Below are 19,156 nucleotides of genomic sequence, written 5' to 3'. Positions count from 1 at the left end.
CTCTTGCAAAAGAGAATGAAGATTAAAAGTACGGAATCCAGCACTTCCTGAACGAAAAGAGATTGGTCTATCACAATAGCTTTTAAAAACTGTTTCAAAAAATATCCTTCTAGCCAAACTTGAGGCTTTTGAGTTTGGAAATGAAAATGTACGGAGTGTAGTGCAGTTGTTTCTTCAATGAAATTGGCTGAGCTTTTGAAATTTGTCACTTTCCTGGGGTGAGTGAGAGTTTCCTCTGCTAAGTAGTGAATGGTACCAGCCCACACTTCCTTTGCCACTGTAACACTGGTGTGTTTCTATCAGCAGAAAACTGGCTATGCTTCTGGCTCTCTGCCAGTAATTTTACATCAGTTGTCTGCCTATGCATCCTTCCTGGTTACTGGCTTGAACTGCTTTCCCCATGCTATGCTATAGTGCTGTGCATGGTAGCCTGTGGGGGCGGGGAGTTCAGCATTGTGGTGTAGAGGTTTAGCAGCAACAAAACACAGGTTGGCTAGTCTCTTAACAGAACTACAGTATACAAATGTGTGACGTCCCTTTCTGTATATCTCTGTGTGCTGACACACTGAAAGATTAAAGGACTTGCTGTCTTCTTTCCTTTGAAGATTTCCACTTTAGAACTAATTTCTTTGGCTAAATGTCTTTGCTGCCACTTTTAGAGAGTTTCCCTTGGTCATGAAGACCCTGCTTTCCTAACAAATCACAATTCTTGCAGTAGGTATAATATAGCCTACTTACTATGCTTACGTTGCCATGAGATCAGTCAGATTACCTTTATCTCAGCTAGGAAATCTTAACATATATATATATCTGAAGAAGTGTGCATGCACACGAAAGCTCATACCAAGAACAAACTTAGTTGGTCTCTAAGGTGCTACTGGAAGGAATTTTTTAATTTTTTATATCTTTTTGTAATTTTTCATAGTTACAATCCAAGTACAATAGCCTCTTCCACAGCTCCAGTGCATCTCAAACGTGATTAAATTATGTGAATTCTTATCTGGCACCCCAGTAATATTTCGTCTTGTCAGTTTTAAATCCCATTAATGATATCTTATGGTCAACATTAACTATTTCCTTGGTGACCACTCTAGCAGGTACACCAGGGGATGGGTTGTGTGTGGAGCCTGCGGGGAGCTGAGAATTTGAAGTTGCTGCAGAGAAAGAAAGGCAGAAGGAAGAGCAAATGAGACAAAAGGCAGAAGATGGTGAAGAAAGAAGAGTTAATAAAGATCAGAGAAGTGATTTAAGAGGGAAAAGTTTCTTCTCAAATGTTTGAATTCTACTGTACAGTATTAAATAAAACTGCTAAACTTATAGGTCCTTTACATTGACCAGATTCATGCTTTGGCCTCTGCCAAAAATGACTTTCAATTGGTGTGGTAGGTGGTTGTGGGCCAAGTGACACAATTCCATACTTAGTGGCCATGTAAGAGATCAAATGGAGAGCCACTAAAGACTAATGTGGTGGTTTATGCTGGGTTGCTAAAGTTAAGAGAGTCATAAAGTAGGGTGGGCAAAAGCCTTCGCTACAGGATGAATAGAAAGAAAGCCAGGCTGCAATGCAGAACTGCAATCAGTTTTACCACCTTCAAAATCATAGTGGTTGGGAGGAGAATATTGGAAATGGAGCAGGGTTTCTTGGAACAAAAAATACACAATGTATATATGTCAATCTGCAAATGGTTGGCATTCTGTCAGACATTTGGCAAGAAAACCCCACCTCAATCATATCCATACCTCCAGACTACTGGTGGGGGCACTGATGACCATATGTTCCTCAGTACACATACCTCTCAAATCTTTCCACATGGAAAACTAGATGTTTGGTGGAAGGGTTCTTGCCTTTTCCCTGACCTACTTCTACATATGAAGTGAATCTCTTGTATGAAGGAGTATTTAGTTAATGTAAGCCCCCCATTCATGATCTGAAGAGGTACAACCCACACACAAGTTTATCACTTCAGCAAAAAATGGACTACAGAGGCTCTGCCTTTTGAGAAAATACAAAAAGAGGACTGCTCCCTCTGGATCACTCAAGAGAATAGTCTTGACACATACTTGAATTCATAGGTCTATTATCTAATGTGCACGGGGTGGGCCGTATTCCCTTTTGTTGTTGTTGAATAACTGGCCACATTCCCTTCTGATTAATCTGGAGGTGGCCAACGTGATGGCAGTGGACAAGGCCAAAGCCAAAAGTGAACAGGCCACCCACTTTTCTCCCGCATTAGCAGGCTGACTGGAGAAGGACAGATCACTGTTGCCAAAGGTTTGAACTGATAGCTTTAGATGGCTTCCTCTCCTCCATGGCTCTCCATTTCAGCTTCTCTTCTCCTTGCCCCTTCTCAACAATTTCCCCTCTTTGGCTAGTGGTCTGAACGAATTGCTTACCAAGGGCTTCTCTACCCTCCATTGCTTCATCTCTTTTGGCTTCCCAACCACCAGTCTGTTTTTCTCCCCTCCTGCATGAAATTAGATTCTCACTCATGGCCTAAACGCTGTTTTGATGAATTATTCTTCTCACTCTTTGCCTAAAGGCTTTTTTAATGAATTGCTGGCCAGAAGTTTTGTGTGCAGTGAAGCTGCAGGGACACTCCCCATCATACTCGTGATATGATTCTGTATTTGTGCATGCAACTGTATGCACACCACCATAAATGGAACAGTTGCAACTGTAAATATGCATGCCATATCATATCATATAGCACATGTGGTGGTAGTGCATGTGGCCTAATGGCCCCTTGTTCCTAAGGAAATTTCAGCTGACAGTTCTGTGAATTGATCCATATCCTCAGTATTGCTTTATCTTAATCAATGAACTTTATTTGCTCATTATGTACTTGTGCTGCTATATAGGTAGTGCTGTTTGAATGTCTTCCCTTAGCCATTCCTTTTACTTCACATTCTTCTGTAAAAGCACTCCTTTATTTAAATGAAGTAACATTTGATTTATCAGGTGTGTTCTAATCTTTCTCTTATCGTTTCAAACACATGTTTTCCCAAACATGTTCAGAGAGTCTGTTCTTTTGGGAATTCTGGTTGTCCTTTTCCATTACCATGGGAAAGATACAGGGGCTTACATTGGTTAGAAAACAAAATTGGTCACGTTCTTGATTATCATGTACAGTACACAGATTTCCTTTTTGCTACCTGAATGGCATAGTGCCTTTTACAAACTCATTTTTAAAGAACGTGATGGCTTTCAAGCTTGGCCATCTTCTGAAGGATGGGAAGTGCTGATGTGCCTTCTATGAATAAACAGTTGACCCTCTCACTTCTAGATAGCTTAGACTGCAACAAAAATCTTTGCTGCAATTTTGCTGAATTTGGCTTTACGTACTTGGAGATGGGTAGAGGGCATTTAAGGCTTAAATTGAATGCTTCTTCTGATGTTGCAGTGATTGCCCCCAAAGTAAGAGGGCCTTTCTCTCTCCCACCCACCCCTTTTTTTACATAGATAAGCTGCTAAATGTTGGTGTGTATATAAGTGTGAACATGTGTTAACTGCTGCGTGCATAAAGGAAAAGGGGCATTGAGAACCACTGGGGGGAATAGACTTGAATCAGGAAGTTGTGACCCCTACTAACTTTACTTGACCAGATTGAATGAAAAAACTTGGCATTTATTAGCTTTAGAAATGTGTTGTACATCAAACTTGTTTCCCTGGGAATATGAGATTCTTTTGAATTGCCAGTGGTACACACACAGATGTGGTGAATCTGTAAGATTAGTAAACCTTCAAGATCTACCGTAAGTTGTGTGCTGTCATGGAGAGAGTGTAAAAGGCTTTAACTTTCAAAGTTGTACCCATATGTTTGTGGATCACAGCCAGAAGGCTTCGGATTGAGTTGGTACACACTTCAGTGCTGAGATGAGGGTTCTCTTCCGTTACAAAGAGTTTTAAAATACTGTGCAGAGTAGTCACTGTGACACAGGAAAATGTTTTTTGAATCAGTGGCCAGTGCTGGTGATAAACAGTTAACATGATGGTGGTGCTTTTTTGCTGAGAGTTACTGGAACAAAAAGCACCTCCAAAAACTGTTGGTTGCCACCTGCTGCTGAAGCAGCCTTTCTTTAAACCACTACTTGTTGAAAACATCAGGAAGTTGTCAGCTTTGTAGGGGCTTTCAAATCGCTGAAGAATCAATGTCTGCAAGGCCTCTGAATCAAGAACCATTCCAAATTCAGAGCAGCTCCAGTTAGAATCATAGTTGGGAATTATATATTGGATAGTGGAATTGTTACAAATGGCTGTCTTTTCCCCCCACCTCAGAATAGCATTCCTTTCGAACACCATGGCAAGTAGCTGCTCGTCTCCTTCTCGTTGGAAAGCAGCACTGGGTGAGTCCATTCTCACGAGACACCAGCTTGGCGGGGACATCAAATTGGGTGGCTTTTCATGTCTTTCAGCACTTTATTTCCTTCTACCTTGCAGATAACCTTAGTAGTAGGTGTGCTTCAAATTAATTAAAACTATTCCCCCCCCCCTGAAAAATTGTAGTACTTCACTAGAATTGCTCCATAACTGTCAATAGACCAGATATTTGCAGGGTAACCTACAGTGTGGTACTGGAATACTTAAGGTCCTTCATGTGGCATTTTTTTCTTGCTTGGAAATCATCTCCCAGTAAAGGACAGAGTACATGCCTTGTTTAGCCTTCTGTTTTTCTGCTAATTCACTAGCCTGGTGTATATGTCTGTAAACCAAGCAGTGACTTACCAGGACTACTCAAATATGCAGGCTTCTTCTTCTAAGATAAGTTTTAGCTTAGTGCATCATCTAAACCTGGACTTGTGCTTAAGCCCTCTCCTTACTAACCATGAACTTTGGCCAAGAAAAACCCGTACAACTCATGGTTAGCAAAGAAGAACTTGTCCACCAGCCTGGGCTTGGGTGACATGCTCAGCCAAACTTTGGCTTAGCATTTTATTAATTTATTTTTATTTATTAAGTTCATTAGTCACTTTATCTTGTCCAGGGCAGCCCAAAGTGACATACAACCAAACAGACAAAAAAAAATCTGATGTAGGAGTACACAAGATTTGGGAGGAGCTGAGCAGCTGCTAGCTGCTCTCTGGGAGTCCTCAAATTTGCATAGTCTCCATAAGCTTACTGTCTTTGGCTTGCAGGTATAGGAGAAATGCCACATCTGAGGGGGCCTTAGTTCTGCTAATCAAAACATTGTTACATGTTTGCTAGTAAAAGTTAGAATTGACTGGTGTGTCTTATATAAGACCTGCATTCCTGAGCAAATTCTAAAGTTAATTACAGTACCCTAGCCTTCCAACACTTTCAGCAAGTCCATTTCCCTGAGGAGGATATAAATGAAAGGTTTCCTATCACTCACAGACTCCTTGTATCTTAGCAGGAATCGGATCAAACATTTTCACAGCTATAAACCTTAAAATAACTTAAAACTGGATAGAGCAATAAAATTCAATCACCCACAAGTATCCAGCACTGTGAAAAGTTAGGCTAATATTGTCTTTTAATTCCCTAATTTAAGTATAATTAGAACAGAGCATTAATGCAGCCTTTTACTCTCGTCCCTTTCCCACAAGCAGCCAAAGATTAAAAAAACATTTTCAAACTGACAACGAAGCTTGAAACTCTGCCTCTAGACTCTTTACAGGAGACTTCTAAATGATTGCATGGATAGAAAATAAATGGATGCCTGTGATAGCAGCTGTTCTAAAGCTTATCCATTGATTGATCTTTTTGTCTTGACGATAGGAGCTTCAGCAGAGCAAAATGAAGTGTGTGTGTGTGTGTGTGTGTAGACAATCTGTAGCTTGTTGCCAACCTGTAGAAGCTGTTCCTTTTGCTTTTCGGGCAGACTGAATTCTTGTTGCTTAGATCCTATTATTGGGCTCTCTCCCTCTCCCCACCATTGTTATAACTCCACATTACACTAATCTCTCGCTACCTTATTTCTCTTCTTCCTGCTGCTTTTGTGTTCTTTTGATTCCATAGCCCTTTACTTTGTTAATTACATTAGCAAACTGATTATCCACATGGGCCAGATCATCTGGATAATCCAGCTGTTTATAATTTCGACTGAGCGAGAGGATTCTCTTCTGAACCACCTTGAATGAAGATTTCACACTGGGCCCTCCTAATGGAATGCTTCCTTCTGCTTGTCTTGAGAGTGTGTTAAAACAAAAGCAGGACCACAACAGAGATGTAGAGTAACTGTATTTTGTACTCTGTGGGAATTTTTCAGCTAGCTTATCCCACCTTATCCCACCTCACATTGTGGGGGGGGGGGGTGGCAGCAGGGAATTGAAATGGGTTAGGCAGCAAAGATCCAACATTTTAGCAACTAACGTGGGTAAAAATTGCCTCTGAGAGAAGAACTGTAGAATCCAGTCCACTATCAAGGTCTTTGTCTGTAATGATTAACCTCTTGTTGCATGTCAAAACATCACCGCTGCTGCAGTTTGACTTAATAACAGGTCCCTATGAACTGTGCATCAAAAGAATAGTCCCAATTCTTCCAAGGGTCAAAACTATGTAAGCAGGCTATTTGTTGTCAGTCCAAACATTACACAGAGCTGAGTAGCTTAGTTTTGGCTGCTGTAATATTGAATTTAGGATTGCTTCCACAAGGCTTGAACAAAGTATGGATGGATCCTTTGAAACTGTTCTTCTCACCATCAGATTTGTGCAAGCTGTTTTCCAAATCCACTTAGGTTGGCAGAGTTTTTATTCCTTTGCCATTGAAATTTTATTTTGTGGTTGTAAAGGAAGCGACTTCCTTTTGCACTGTCCCCATAACCTGCAGAGTGCATAATAGTTGTTGTTGTTGTTTTTTAAGGCAAACAGTGGTTTCCCATCCAACACACATATATTTGAAGGGAAGAGACTGAGGCAAATTTCATTCCCATTCTTATGAAAGCAAACTTCAGTTTTCATTTTGAACTGAAAAGCCAGAGGACTTTCATAGAATTTGTAGGTACCTCAGTGGCTGATCAAAGTGTTGGGGCAATTACCAGTATTTAGAAATTGTTCCTTCGTTCAGGTATGCAGTGTGCTGAAGCCTCCACAAACTGAGACTGACAATGACTTCTAGATCCTAGAATTCACCTAATCCTCATCCCTTTCAGCATTCTGGTTGTGATCGACAATCTACACTGCCAGGTTTGGTGCAAATTTCTGACTGCAGAGTTCACAGGGGCCTTGCTTAATACTGGCATATGCTATGGAAAGGATATTGTAGAACATACTCAATACAGTGTTGCTGCTAAAAAGATGGATTTCTTTTATATAACACTTGCATTTATCACCCTACCTCTTGATTTGGGTTTCATTGCTGATTCAAGAGCTTACCCAAGTCACCCGGTCTTTTTTGCCAGCATGTGCTTCTTTCCTCGTTCTTCATACTATTTCTCCTTGTTCCTGAGGTGCCTTTGTTGCCTTAGCCTTTATGCAAAAGGAAAATGACACCTGTTGGGTGTAACAGCGATTCTATCAGGACGTAGATTTGTGCACACTCATTTCATCCTTCTGAAATGAATGCATCTGCTCAGTTGTATTTATGAGGAGTGGCCAAGAAGACTTTAATGGATCAGTTTTTATGCCTTTTCAGTAGGTGTGGGCTGATATTGACACCCTGTTCCTTGGCTTCAATAGATTCCTGCTCTGGCGACGACCAGTATTCTCCAGTCTGCTGTGCATCGGTGAAATGTTGCCATTGAGGGGCAGATAATGCATGGCTGATCTCCTATGTTACCAATGGCTTTTACTAGCAAAACTACCCCAAACTAGAGCAGAAGAAATAATACAACTGGATCTCTCCTTGCTACTTAAAGATACTCGCAGGAACATGGACAGAATCCAGCAGTTGCCACTACAAGAGGCTTTGGCCAGAAACCTGATAACCTTATGTGAACTCTAGCAACACAGCTGGAAAAGGAAGAGACGGTTTACAGCATTAACCGCCTGTTATTTAATAGCCATTTCAGTTCTCCCTCCACAGGCGGCAGCCTTTCCCCCCTTTTTATTGTTCTACTGTAACTATAAATCTTTTACTTGGTTTAAGAAAGTTTTGTATTCATTTTGCTAAGATTCTTGGCTTAACTCTCTGTAAAAAACAACAACAACAACCAATCTGTTTTTGTCTGATTTGGAACCTATGTAGAAATGTGAACAATCCTGAAGTTTAAAACAAAATAAAAACAAGACTTGAAACTTCTTGTAAACTTAAGTCAGGCAGGGAATGTGTAAATGAATTTGAACAGTCTGCTTTTATTTTACACTGTTTACTTTTGTATGGTCCCATTCTACAGAGGAGTATTCTCAATAATTTTTTTTAGTACATTTTTATTATCTTTGCTTTTGGCTGTCTTGTTCTTCCAGGGTTGTTTTTTGTTTTTAAAGTTCAGTCACCATGCAACATAAACATAGTTCCCCCCCCCCAATGTTTATTCGTCTCTAGTACTGTCCAAGAAAGAGCAGAAGATAATTTTAAAGAGAAGTAGCCAAACCCAGTAGAGGTGATAAGATCACTTCATAGACTCTGAAGAACAAAAGTCAAAGCTCTAAAATAACCTGTTCAGGAGGGTTTTATTAAGTGATTGTAAAATGTATTCATAGAGCAGGGTTCCATGTGAGTGACAGGATCCACGATTTCTGCTTGGTTTTTGGTACAGATGCCAATAAAATCTGAATGCTGTCACTGCGGTGTGAGCAGCGTTGTAGTAGGAGTGCTTCTCTTGAGTACGCGGAGAACGACAAGCGCTTAGAGCTTGCTGCATTATGCCAAGGCTCCGAGCTATAAACAAAATGTTCCTGCTGCGAGATGCCAAGAGAACATTCAAGCTTGTTGAATTCTTTAATATTAAAGTGTGCAAGTCTGGAACAACTGGCCTTCAGCTGATGATATACTTGGCCAAAACATTTACCTTAGCAAATGAGTGTGCCAGCTATAAATATGGAAGAACCTTTGTTTTCATGAGCAATATATTTATCCCACTGTAATCTGGGAAAGTAGAAGGCATGTGAATCATACCAAATACCATTCAAAGTACCACCAATCCCACCTTGGGAATGAAGATGCAATACATAGATATGTTGTGTTACTACTTTTTAATCGACAAATGTGAGATTCATGCTTCCTTGGAAACTTGGTGGCTAATAGAACTCCATGGTTTTCTTTTTCTCTTAATTTGCAATTTTTTTTTTATTGTTTTAAAGCTTTGCCAGTTCCTTTTTAGTTTTGTGGATATGAACAATCTTGTCGCTTTCCTTTAGCTATGTTAGAACATTAACCAAGTGCTTATTTGTATTTTAAAAGTCTTGATTTGATGCAACCCACAATTGGGGAAGTGCAATGGGAATGTTTTTAAATGTTGGTCCATGGAGAATTTTGCATAACTGTATCACTTGGTTACTGTGGATGTTGGTTCTTTGGGCATGTGCACTTCCATTTTGTACAGTTCTACACTTCTGTGTGCTTTCTTTGTAAATACTTGTGGTCAAATGATGTAATGTTAGAGACTTATAAAGGCAGCCTCTTCTTCTCTATATATATCTGGAACCTTCAATTGCTGTACTATACTTAAAAAGTTGACTGATGCAAATTTCTAGACTTGTACTTGGTTGTGGGCAGTCTGCGCCCTTCCATTATAGTTAAATCCCACCATCACCTACTGAAAATATAGTTAGAATGTCTCTCTAAACCTGTGTACTGGTATCAAGTTATCTCAGAACACCTCATTTGTATTACCACTGTATTTGTGTACTTTAATAATTGTGTAAATAAATTCATAAGGACTTCTATCTATTTTGCCTTTATTTGCACATCTAATGGGTTCTCTGCTTATAGAACAACATATTTATTCAAAGCCAACTACCAGAAAATTTAAGGCGGTGTGGGGAACCTGTGGCCCTCCAGATGTTGCTGGACTACAACTCCCATTTTCTCAGTCTGTCAGCCATGCTATCTAGACCTGATGGAAGTTGGATACCATCAAAATCTTTAGGGGTTATAGGTTCCCCACCTGGGTTTTAAGGCAAGGCATCTGCTTTGACTTCTGAGCTTTCTTGTGGAGTTAATTTTTGTTTTGCCAGCTTTTATAGTTTAGCAAGGCTTTCCCCTTTCCCCTCCTCTTGTGTCCTCCAAGAATAGTATTGGTTTCTAGATGAGGTAGTTGTGAAGACAGCAGTGTTCATTCTACTGGGATGAGTGTGAAACTGACTTGGAGTGTGGCCACTGAAATTTGAGGGAGGTGATGTGAAAATCTTCTGGGAGTGCGATTGGGAGGAAATGGAAAGTTGGAAGTGGAAAAAGCAGGGTGAGATACACTATGTCAGTGGTTCCCAATTAGCTAAGTAATGTGGACCCCTACTTTTGAAATTTTTGGTACCTGTATGGTAGTTTTTGTTGTGGATGGTGCCACAGATCCCTAGGTGGGTTATGTGGTCCCCTGGGGTCCACAGACCACCAGTTGGGAACCACTGCTGCAGGCAAAAGTGGAAAGGAAGATGTCAGAACTTGCTATTGAGCACAAAATAATAGATCTGGGTCTATCTCACTGTGCCATGCATTTCTCAGCATCAGATGCTGAAACAGTCATATAGCAAAAAGAGTTAGTAAGTAAGGGTTGAGATGTAAACTTAGGAAACTAGTCAAAATCAAAAATTGACAAAATGGAGTGATTCCTACCACCAGTGGCAGTCACAGTCTCTTAACTGTACCATAAAATGTAGAAGCTCAGAAATAAAACCAGACATTATACAGTCATGTAGAATAAGCATGATTGTAATAAAAGTCACATGGCTGTTAAGCCTCCAGTGGGATTATTCCAAAAGTAGCAGGTCAATCTTTGGGAGACCTGACTCATCTAAAAGATTGCTGCACTATACTACTACCTAGCAGAATACTATATCCTGGAGTGGCTAAGCAAAACACAGTGAAACCTTCATACCCTGGATGGTTATGTATCACTTACACTGCCGTCTTCAGTTGCACTGCAGATAGGCTGTATTTGGCCGTTCCAAAAGTGAGATAGACAAGGGCTTGTCCTTCACCGAGCAATATACCTGGCAGTAGAAGCTGGATATGCATGCAGCATGCAGAACTCGTTTCAGTATTTTTCAAACCTTATTTTCTCTCAAACTGGAGGCACACCTCACTTTTACAGCACTTTTAAGAGTGCTTGAATAAGAACTTCTCTGTCCCTCTTGGAACAGCCTGCTGCATTAGTTTTGTTCCTGTTTTCCCTCCTTATGGCAACACTTGGAGCAGCCATCAGAATACAGCAAGTACTCAGAATTAGAACCAACAATATTCTACATCATTAAAATAATAAAATGCGTACCAGTAACTACTGAACAGTATTGAAAGAAGAATGGGGGGGGGAACCATTGTAAATGTCAGGCAGTAAATAAGTACTTAACATTGATCTAGGAAAAGGATTGAGAGCTTGTTGAAAGTGAAGTTGTCAAGTGGAAGCAGGATACCAGTGCAAAGAATGATAAAGCTCTTGAGGCAGGGAGTTCCACATACAAAACATGACCATAAAAAGTCTGGGTGCAGTCAGGGGCTTATCTTCCCCCAGCCCACTTTCTGTGCTCAGTGCCAAGAGGAAAGAAGTGAGCACCCCACCTCTCCTGCGCTAGCTTGCTCCCTCACCTGAATGCAATTCCTGATTGCCCATGGCAGGAGTGGGAAACCTGAGGCTCCCCAGATGTTGCTGAACTACAACGCTCAACAGCTATATCAGGTGTGGTCAATGGCCCAGGATGATGGGAGTTATAGTTCAACTGCATCTGGAGGACCATAAGTCCTGCACCCCTGGCTAGTGGCTACTAGGCGAGCGTTTAAATACAAGGCTGATAAAAATTTGCTTTTTACAAGTATGGAAGGAAGCAATCTACTTTGGGAGCTTTTTGGGTTGCATTTTCATGGCTCAATTTGAGAAGCACTACTGTCAGGCACTGGGTATATACTTACTTTCACTTACTTGGTGTTGCCTCCACAAGGCTTAGTCAGCAGTGCCTCTGTTCATTCATCATAAAAAAGTAGTCCTGGCATGTCATTGGCTACATAATTCTCTCATACTGGCTAACTATAGCTTTGGATTAGAGTTGCTTTGTCCAGCAAATAACTTAAAATCAATTAGTCTCACAAGGAAGCAACCTGGGTAGAAAAGGGATGGGGGGGCTTTATCTCTGGCCCCACCCTAATACGTGGCTCCCTCTGCCATGCACAGAGAGATCTGAAGCAAGGAGTTTGTTGTATCTTTCCCAGTGGAGCAGACCTGATATAGCCTTTGCTGTAAATCTGCTCAGCAGGGAAGCTGCACAGGTCAGTGTGCACGCGTGGAATGGCGTCACGAGAGTGCTTAGATATTTGCAGGCTACCAATGAGTTTTGCCTCAGACTGTCAGCTGATGGTGACTCACATCTGACAGCGATTGGGCAAACTTGGCAGACAGAACGTCAGTGTCTGGAATGGTTGTGAAGTTTGGAGAAAGTTTGATTGGTTGGAGAAGCAGGAAGCAAAGTCTCATTGCACTTCCTTCCACAGAGGCGGAATTCGCAGCTCTGTCTGAGACTGTCACAGAGCTGGAATTCTACAGGTGTTTAGTTCTGGAGGTTTGTGGGGATTGTTGCTTGCCCATCACGGTATGGGAAGACAATCAGCCCTGCCTGAAGCTGGCAGAAACCCGGAATTTCAAGGCCTGGACCAAACACTTGGACATTCGCTTCCAGAACGTGTGCCAAAGTGTCAGGACAGGCTTGGTCAAGCTGAAGTACTATCCTAGTCAGGAGAACCTTGCAGATGGGTTCACAAAGCCTCTGAGCTCCCAACAGCATGAGGAGTTCTGTGAAGGACTGTTTGGGTTGAGTGTGTTTTTTGCGGTCGCTTGCCCCAGTGTTGCGTATGAGAGGGGGTGTGAGGAGTTGAGCTAACACAGGGTTAATAGCTCACAGGATATGACGTACTGACACTGGGGGGAGCAATTTCGCCCTACATATGGGCAATCTTTCTTTGTTCTGTACTTACTTTCGTTTTTCTGATTTACAACGGAGAATTCATGGGTCCTTCTTCTCCGGGAAGATGTTGTTTTTCTTTGCTGTAATAAAGGCTTCTTAGACTAGAAGAAGCATGGTGTGGAAGTGATTTATTTTCCTACAGACAAGCTGCTGTTTGCCTTCACTATGTATCTCTGCTGGAACCAACAGGCTGTGAACAGAGTCGCGCAGAATGAAACGTGCAGGACGCCCTTACTGTTGGTGATCGTAAATCCAACTGGACTGTTGGGCGGTTTGTAGTTCGCCAACCCGCAGTACTTTTCACAAAAAACATTTCTTCAAAACATTTTTTTTTAAGAAAAGCCCTCTAGTTACTGGCGTTCCAAGTTAATTTTGCCTGCAGTTTAATATGTGTGCTTTTTCCTAATTTGGGTTGTACAGAAGCTATTGCCATCTGCCCCGCCATATAATTCACACTCATTCAGTGTTCAGCCATCCTACAGTAAAGTCTGGCTGTTATTTTGTCCTAATAGTACTCTGCCATATGGTGAGCTGCTCAAAATAAACAAAAACAAAGAAATCTAGATTTAACCTAGTTTGTGTATTACGGTAGTAATCCTAAGGATCTTAGTTCCACAGCAGAAACTAGTTTCTAGACTTTTCACGCAATGTACATATGTATTTGAATATTATTGGGATCTGCTCTCTTCTCTTTTTAATGACTGGTGCGGTAGGGAAGTGGGGTTAACCCTTTTCCACATCAGGTTTTCTTAATTTAAATCCCTTTGCAAAAGCTTCTGAAGGGGAGAAGTTAAACAGAGGGAAAGTGTTAAAACCAATTATTTCCCTTCACTGCAGCCCCACCCAGAACTTTCTGTCTCTTCTCCAACCCGGCCCCCCCAAATTTCAACACCACCCCCAGCACCTGAGGGTGATCCTAATCCTGAATCTGCTACATTTTGTGTGATTGCTCCCCCAGCCCCATATTGCAGCATATTTTCATTTAGAATGTTTATCCTACTTCATAGTCCTGAAAGGCTCTCAGGGCAGCTTATGAAAGATTACCCTATTCAAATTTGGCCTCAGGAATAGAAGTAACATGGCGTCCTTATGGAGCTAGGATTATCATGGTGGCATTCCCTGCCTTTATCCTTAGTCTTCCCTGGTTTTGACACTTAGCTTTTGCCCACTAGTCAGCAACTCCCACTGTTCTCCACGCTAAACATGCAAAGTGTTGCATGTAGCCCTATCTTTAAACAACAGCAGCCGCAGATGTATGCAGACCCTTATTTAAAGCCCAGTGTTACCCAGAATCTACTGGTATTGCTGTAGAAAATACTACAGAGTGGGCACATTTCCCACAAATTGGGGAGCTGCATAAAATCCCTGGCACTTGAACTGGTTCAAGGAAAAGAAGCATCCATCCTTTTTCAAGCTTGGTTCCAGAAGCATGAGGATTATGTTTCAGTGGTTAACAACTCAGAAACCTAAGATTCTGGGTAGTATTAAGTAGTCAGAACCCAGTGCATTCAAAGCTCTATGTTCCCATTTTAAAACAAAGTTTACATCCACACATTTAAAATACAGTTGTCCCTAAAGAATACTGGGAACTGTGGTTTGTTAAGGATGCTGGAAATTGTAGCTCTGTGAGGGTAAACTACAGTTTCCAGGATCCTTTAAGGGAAACCATGGGCTTTAAATGTGTTTTAGATGTATGGTGTGATTGTGAACTTTGACTTGACTTCGACGTTATTCCTCAATTTCATATTGTGTCTCAGTAAATGACACAACTTTTCCTTTTGCTACTGAAGATAAATTAGTGTGCCTTGCGAGATAGGATGGAAGCAGAGCTTAGGGGTCATTGGCTTAACTTGTTCATTTGACCTGATTTTTAATCAGTGCTCCATATATTAAGTGAAAGCACAAGCAGTTAGAACACCAACCACCTAGATCCTTACTTAAGGTCGGTCACAAGAATTAGAACTTCCAATTTTTGAAGTATATTTCTGGCTTTCATTTTGTGGGGGAGAGCTTAGAATTGCAGGCAAAGATCACCTAGACAACTGCTGATTAAAAGTGACAATGCAACCTGATGGAGAATTCAGATGTTTTTGCAAAATAGTCAGAAATAAAATTTAAAAAACCCTCCAAGCCCAGTGTGTTATTTCAAGAAAAACAGATAGCCTAGCTTATATCTGTCTGGACCCACCAACCTCTGATCTAGAAGTCTTCCCTCCCTCATTCTAGAAGTGTGAACATGATTATTTTCCATCTGCTTCTCAGAGGCATTATCTATTTTTATGTTTCAGGTTTGGAAACCTAGCACGACAAATAGATGCCTGAGCTGAGGCTGCATAGAAAATTAGGCTGTTGACTAAGCCTCAGAATAAAATAAAAATAGCAGAAGAATGAATTTTCAGAGCCATAATTCCTGATGCAGCAATATTTTGACAACAGAATAAATAGCTTTATTCACTATGTTTGTAACAGTTCACTAGAAAAGCATAAATCCAGATTACATTGACATGACATCCACATTGTATTACATTAAAGTGCATTTACATGAAAGCAGGGACAAAAGTGACTTCACTTGCTTCAAACCTGTCACGAGCACAGTCGTACACAGCCATATATTTCACACACACACACACACTGACAATTGAGACAGACAAATCCTGCACGAAACATTGCCCATAGCACACAAGAGCTTTGTTCTCCTGGAAACCCTCCCTCACCACTGAGCTGGCAGCAGCAGCAGCAGCAGCTGCACTTTGAGAATGAAGAAGGCAAACCTCTGAGCGTACCACGTGGTGACAACAGTTGAAGGGGGCTAGTTTTGTTGATGTATGAAAAGAATTGCATAGACTCTGGATAAAATAGCGTAGAAGGGACTCACCAGAATGGATCATTTCCAAACATCTTGTGCTCACACATCCTCATCACATGCCCCAGGGTGGTGTGTGCCTTCAGCAAGTGTGTGTTGAAGGGGGCGGGGCGAAAAACAAGGCTCTTGGTCACTATTTAAAGGTCTGTTGCATCATTCAACCTATTTGGTTCAACTGCTTTCACTCCTCCTCCAAATGGATAAAAATATAGGTCTTTATATATTACGTATTTAAAAAGAGAATAAAAAATAATTTGGTACTTTTGCTTTATGTAGTAGAGAACCCAAGTTGGTTCGAATGCAGGGATCTGTGTGCGAGAGTATCAATGGACCCACAGTTTCCCCTGCACACACAATCTTCCCCATTCATCTTAGAAGGGCTCGCCGCAGACCTAGGCTGCATATCCTGATACGTGTGCTGCATCCCTTGAAAAGAATCAGAACCTTTGTCCATTCAAGAGATGCTATGCGTGTACTTGAGCACATGCGTGTCTCTGGATCAAAGGGTACGTGTGTAAGCTGCTGTAGCTCATTTTCATTTGCGGGACGTGTTCTGCATTTTGCACACATTTGCACTCACACATACATGTTTACATACATTCCTTACAGAAAACAGCTGGAGGGGATAACAGAAAAGTCCATCAAATATAGAATAGTCAAATGTCATCTGGCACTGTGTAAGTTATAGCATGTACCGAACAGAAAAGTGTCCTAAATTTTACTTCACAAAACTGCACCAAGAGGTAAGGGGTTCTTTTTATCCCTCGCAGTTAGCAAAGAAACTTGTGGAAATGTTAATTGTACATTATGCATAGTACATTTCTTCTCTAAAGATTCCCCCCCCCCAAAAAAAGGAACTCAAAGGTAATTATATAGTCAATGAGGTGATGGGGTTTTCCCCTTGCTTTTTGTGAACTAAAGTGTTGTAAGCCGCTTTCTGCCTTGAGAGGAAATGTATGAAGCTGAGACTCAAATTGTCCCAGTAAAAGAATCTTCCTTTCTGTCCCTGATTTCTGAAATCCTGCACATCACAAGCTAGTTAAATTTTACACCTGGTAGGAGCTTGGACATAGGAAAAGCAAAGGTACATAATTTATCCCAGCATTTGTGACTGTTTAAAAACTACTGTTTGGCAAAGTCCTGTGAGGTGAAAGCAACACTTCCCTACGGCTCTAGCTTCCCATTTATTATCTCCTTTCTCTTTCTCCTTTTCTCTTCTAAATATGTAGGCTGTGATCCGGAGGGCTACTGAGCTCTGAGTTGTTTATTATTACAATTTTTTTTTATCAAAATGGCAGCCCCACTCACTCCTTGACAAATAGCTTTTGAAGCTTGGGGAGTAGGGAAGTTGTTAATATTTCGTTCTTTGCTTTTTATTTCACAACAATCAACATGTCACTTTCTAGGACTGGAAGTGAAATCCACACTGCAGTTTAATAATAAAGAGTATAGCATTTGCTGGGAGCATGTGATTCTGCTCCCCCACCCCCAGCACAATCCAGAAGCAGATGTATGGTGTTGAATAAGCTCTACAGGAGTCAGTGCAGCAGAACACATGTTTCCTAACCATCTTAAAGCGACAGGCATAGCCAGCATTCTGCAAAGGATCTGCAGCTGGAAGAGGACAAGGAGACTGTTCCATACGAATAATGTACTGGGTTTACAAATAAATAGCTGATGAATGCATGTCTATGAGAATACAAAATTATAAAAATTACTAGGCAAACACCTGTCCCCTGCCATCAAATACATTTTAATTCAATACCCAGTATGAAGTTCTCTCTTGATCAATGCTTATCAAAAACTTGATTAAGGAACATATCAATGAAATTTTGGCTATGTTGAGGAGCCAGCTTTGGCCTCGTCCCTTTTTTGGACTGTTCCCCCACAAAACATGCTGGCATGCCGTCCCTTGAAAAGGTTTTATGTGGTACAGCTGTGTCATCAGATTCAGGGCATCAACCTGACACCTCATTTTGGTGCTAAGAGCAATCATTTCCTTCTCATAATGTAGGTTAACTTAGATCTTGGTATCTTCACCCAAAATACTATGCATTCCAGGTCAAGGTTGACCTAAGTTTTGTGAAGTTGTTTTTGCCTCGGTTTGGCCATCAGATGCTATTACTAAATTCAGAAAAAATAGAAGCTTCTGCCAAATGTAATGTTATCAAAAGTAATAATCAGCACATTCCCCCTTTGGTTAAACATTATGTTGGAGATTAGAAGTCTTTGACTATTTTCTTTGTGTCTTGGCAATGCTGCTATTCATTCCTCCGCATGCATGTGAGGAGAAAGTGCACTTGTTGGCCTCACTCCCTCCATCAGCCCCTCCCTGCATCCCTCTGCGTGTTTGAGCAGAATTTCCCTGGGGATGAGCCTGCTTTCTCTGCTGCAGAAATTGCATTTGACTGTGTAGAGAGCAACACAACTACAAGCTGTTGGGATCACAATGTAGGGAGGGTTGTAGCAACTGTGTCCCTGCTCTCTTCACTCAAACACTTGGAATCACATGAGAGGGAATGAGTGAACAGGGCTAAAATCTCACCATTATCTTTGACACCTGGCAGAATGTGCCCAATCATCGTTTAGTGATCTTGTAAGCAAGAGACAACCAATTTTCTAACTCAGTGAGACGGGACATACATGCATGGATTTGACCTCGTTTCTGGGCTCAGAGTGCATGGCAGAATTGTTTTACCATCCTTTCCCCACTAAGACTGTCACGCATCCTCACCAGTCTCTCTTCCACCGACATTTTCCACATACGCATGGTGCAAGGGATGGTACAAAAGCAGAGGAATAAGCCAATATCCTTCTGCTATCATGTCATCTTACCCGTCTAGTGAGCTTGTAGAGCATGAATGTAGTATTGTATAGTAACAGGCTGGCCAGACACTTCATGTTGCAGGCCAGGTATCTGCCTGTGGCTGCCACTTGGTGACCCCTTATGTAAACCATAGGATGGGATCGATGCACAACTCAAAATTCTAACCTCAATTCCTTATATCAACTATCTGCATATGTGGTTTTTCATTCAGGACTAATAACCCTAAAACGCCCACCTGTGGAAGGACCTCAAATGCCTCTAATTGTGTATGCAAGCCCTCAGAATCATTGGCCCATCTTTAAAATACTTTATGAAGGAGCAAATGAGAGCCCATGCTAATTGTGAGATTACTGTGATTAACATGCATTAAGTGGTAGTGCGAATCCCGGAGCAAGCCTAGCAGGTCTTTTAAGTAAGGAGATGCTGCGAGTTAAACTGCTTTTGTCTCCCCCAACACTGT

At 41.3% G+C, this 19,156-nt stretch overlaps 1 protein-coding gene across 4 annotated transcripts in view; it reads left to right on the top strand.

Annotated features, from left to right (window-relative positions):
• CSNK1D (casein kinase 1 delta) overlaps positions 1-15,348 on the top strand; it is a 38,846-nt gene extending 23,498 nt beyond the window's left edge. The window contains exons 9-10 of one of the 4 annotated variants that reach the window (XM_033139136.1): positions 4,277-4,344; positions 7,637-9,784. In XM_033139136.1, coding sequence (XP_032995027.1) covers positions 4,277-4,309 — 33 coding nt within the window. In that variant the 3' untranslated portion in view covers positions 4,310-4,344; positions 7,637-9,784. Of the gene's footprint in view, positions 1-1,094; positions 1,329-4,276; positions 4,345-7,636; positions 9,785-15,294 lie in introns of those variants that run through there. The other 3 variants (XM_033139134.1, XM_033139133.1, XM_033139139.1) reach the window with 3 other exon arrangements.
• The last annotated feature ends 3,808 nt before the right edge of the window (positions 15,349-19,156 follow it).

This window comes from Lacerta agilis, chromosome 2 (assembly GCF_009819535.1).
Source record: "Lacerta agilis isolate rLacAgi1 chromosome 2, rLacAgi1.pri, whole genome shotgun sequence".
NCBI lineage: Eukaryota > Metazoa > Chordata > Lepidosauria > Squamata > Lacertidae > Lacerta > Lacerta agilis.
The sequence above is the reverse complement of the archived record's forward strand: the minus strand, read 5'-3'. Positions and strand labels throughout refer to the sequence as shown.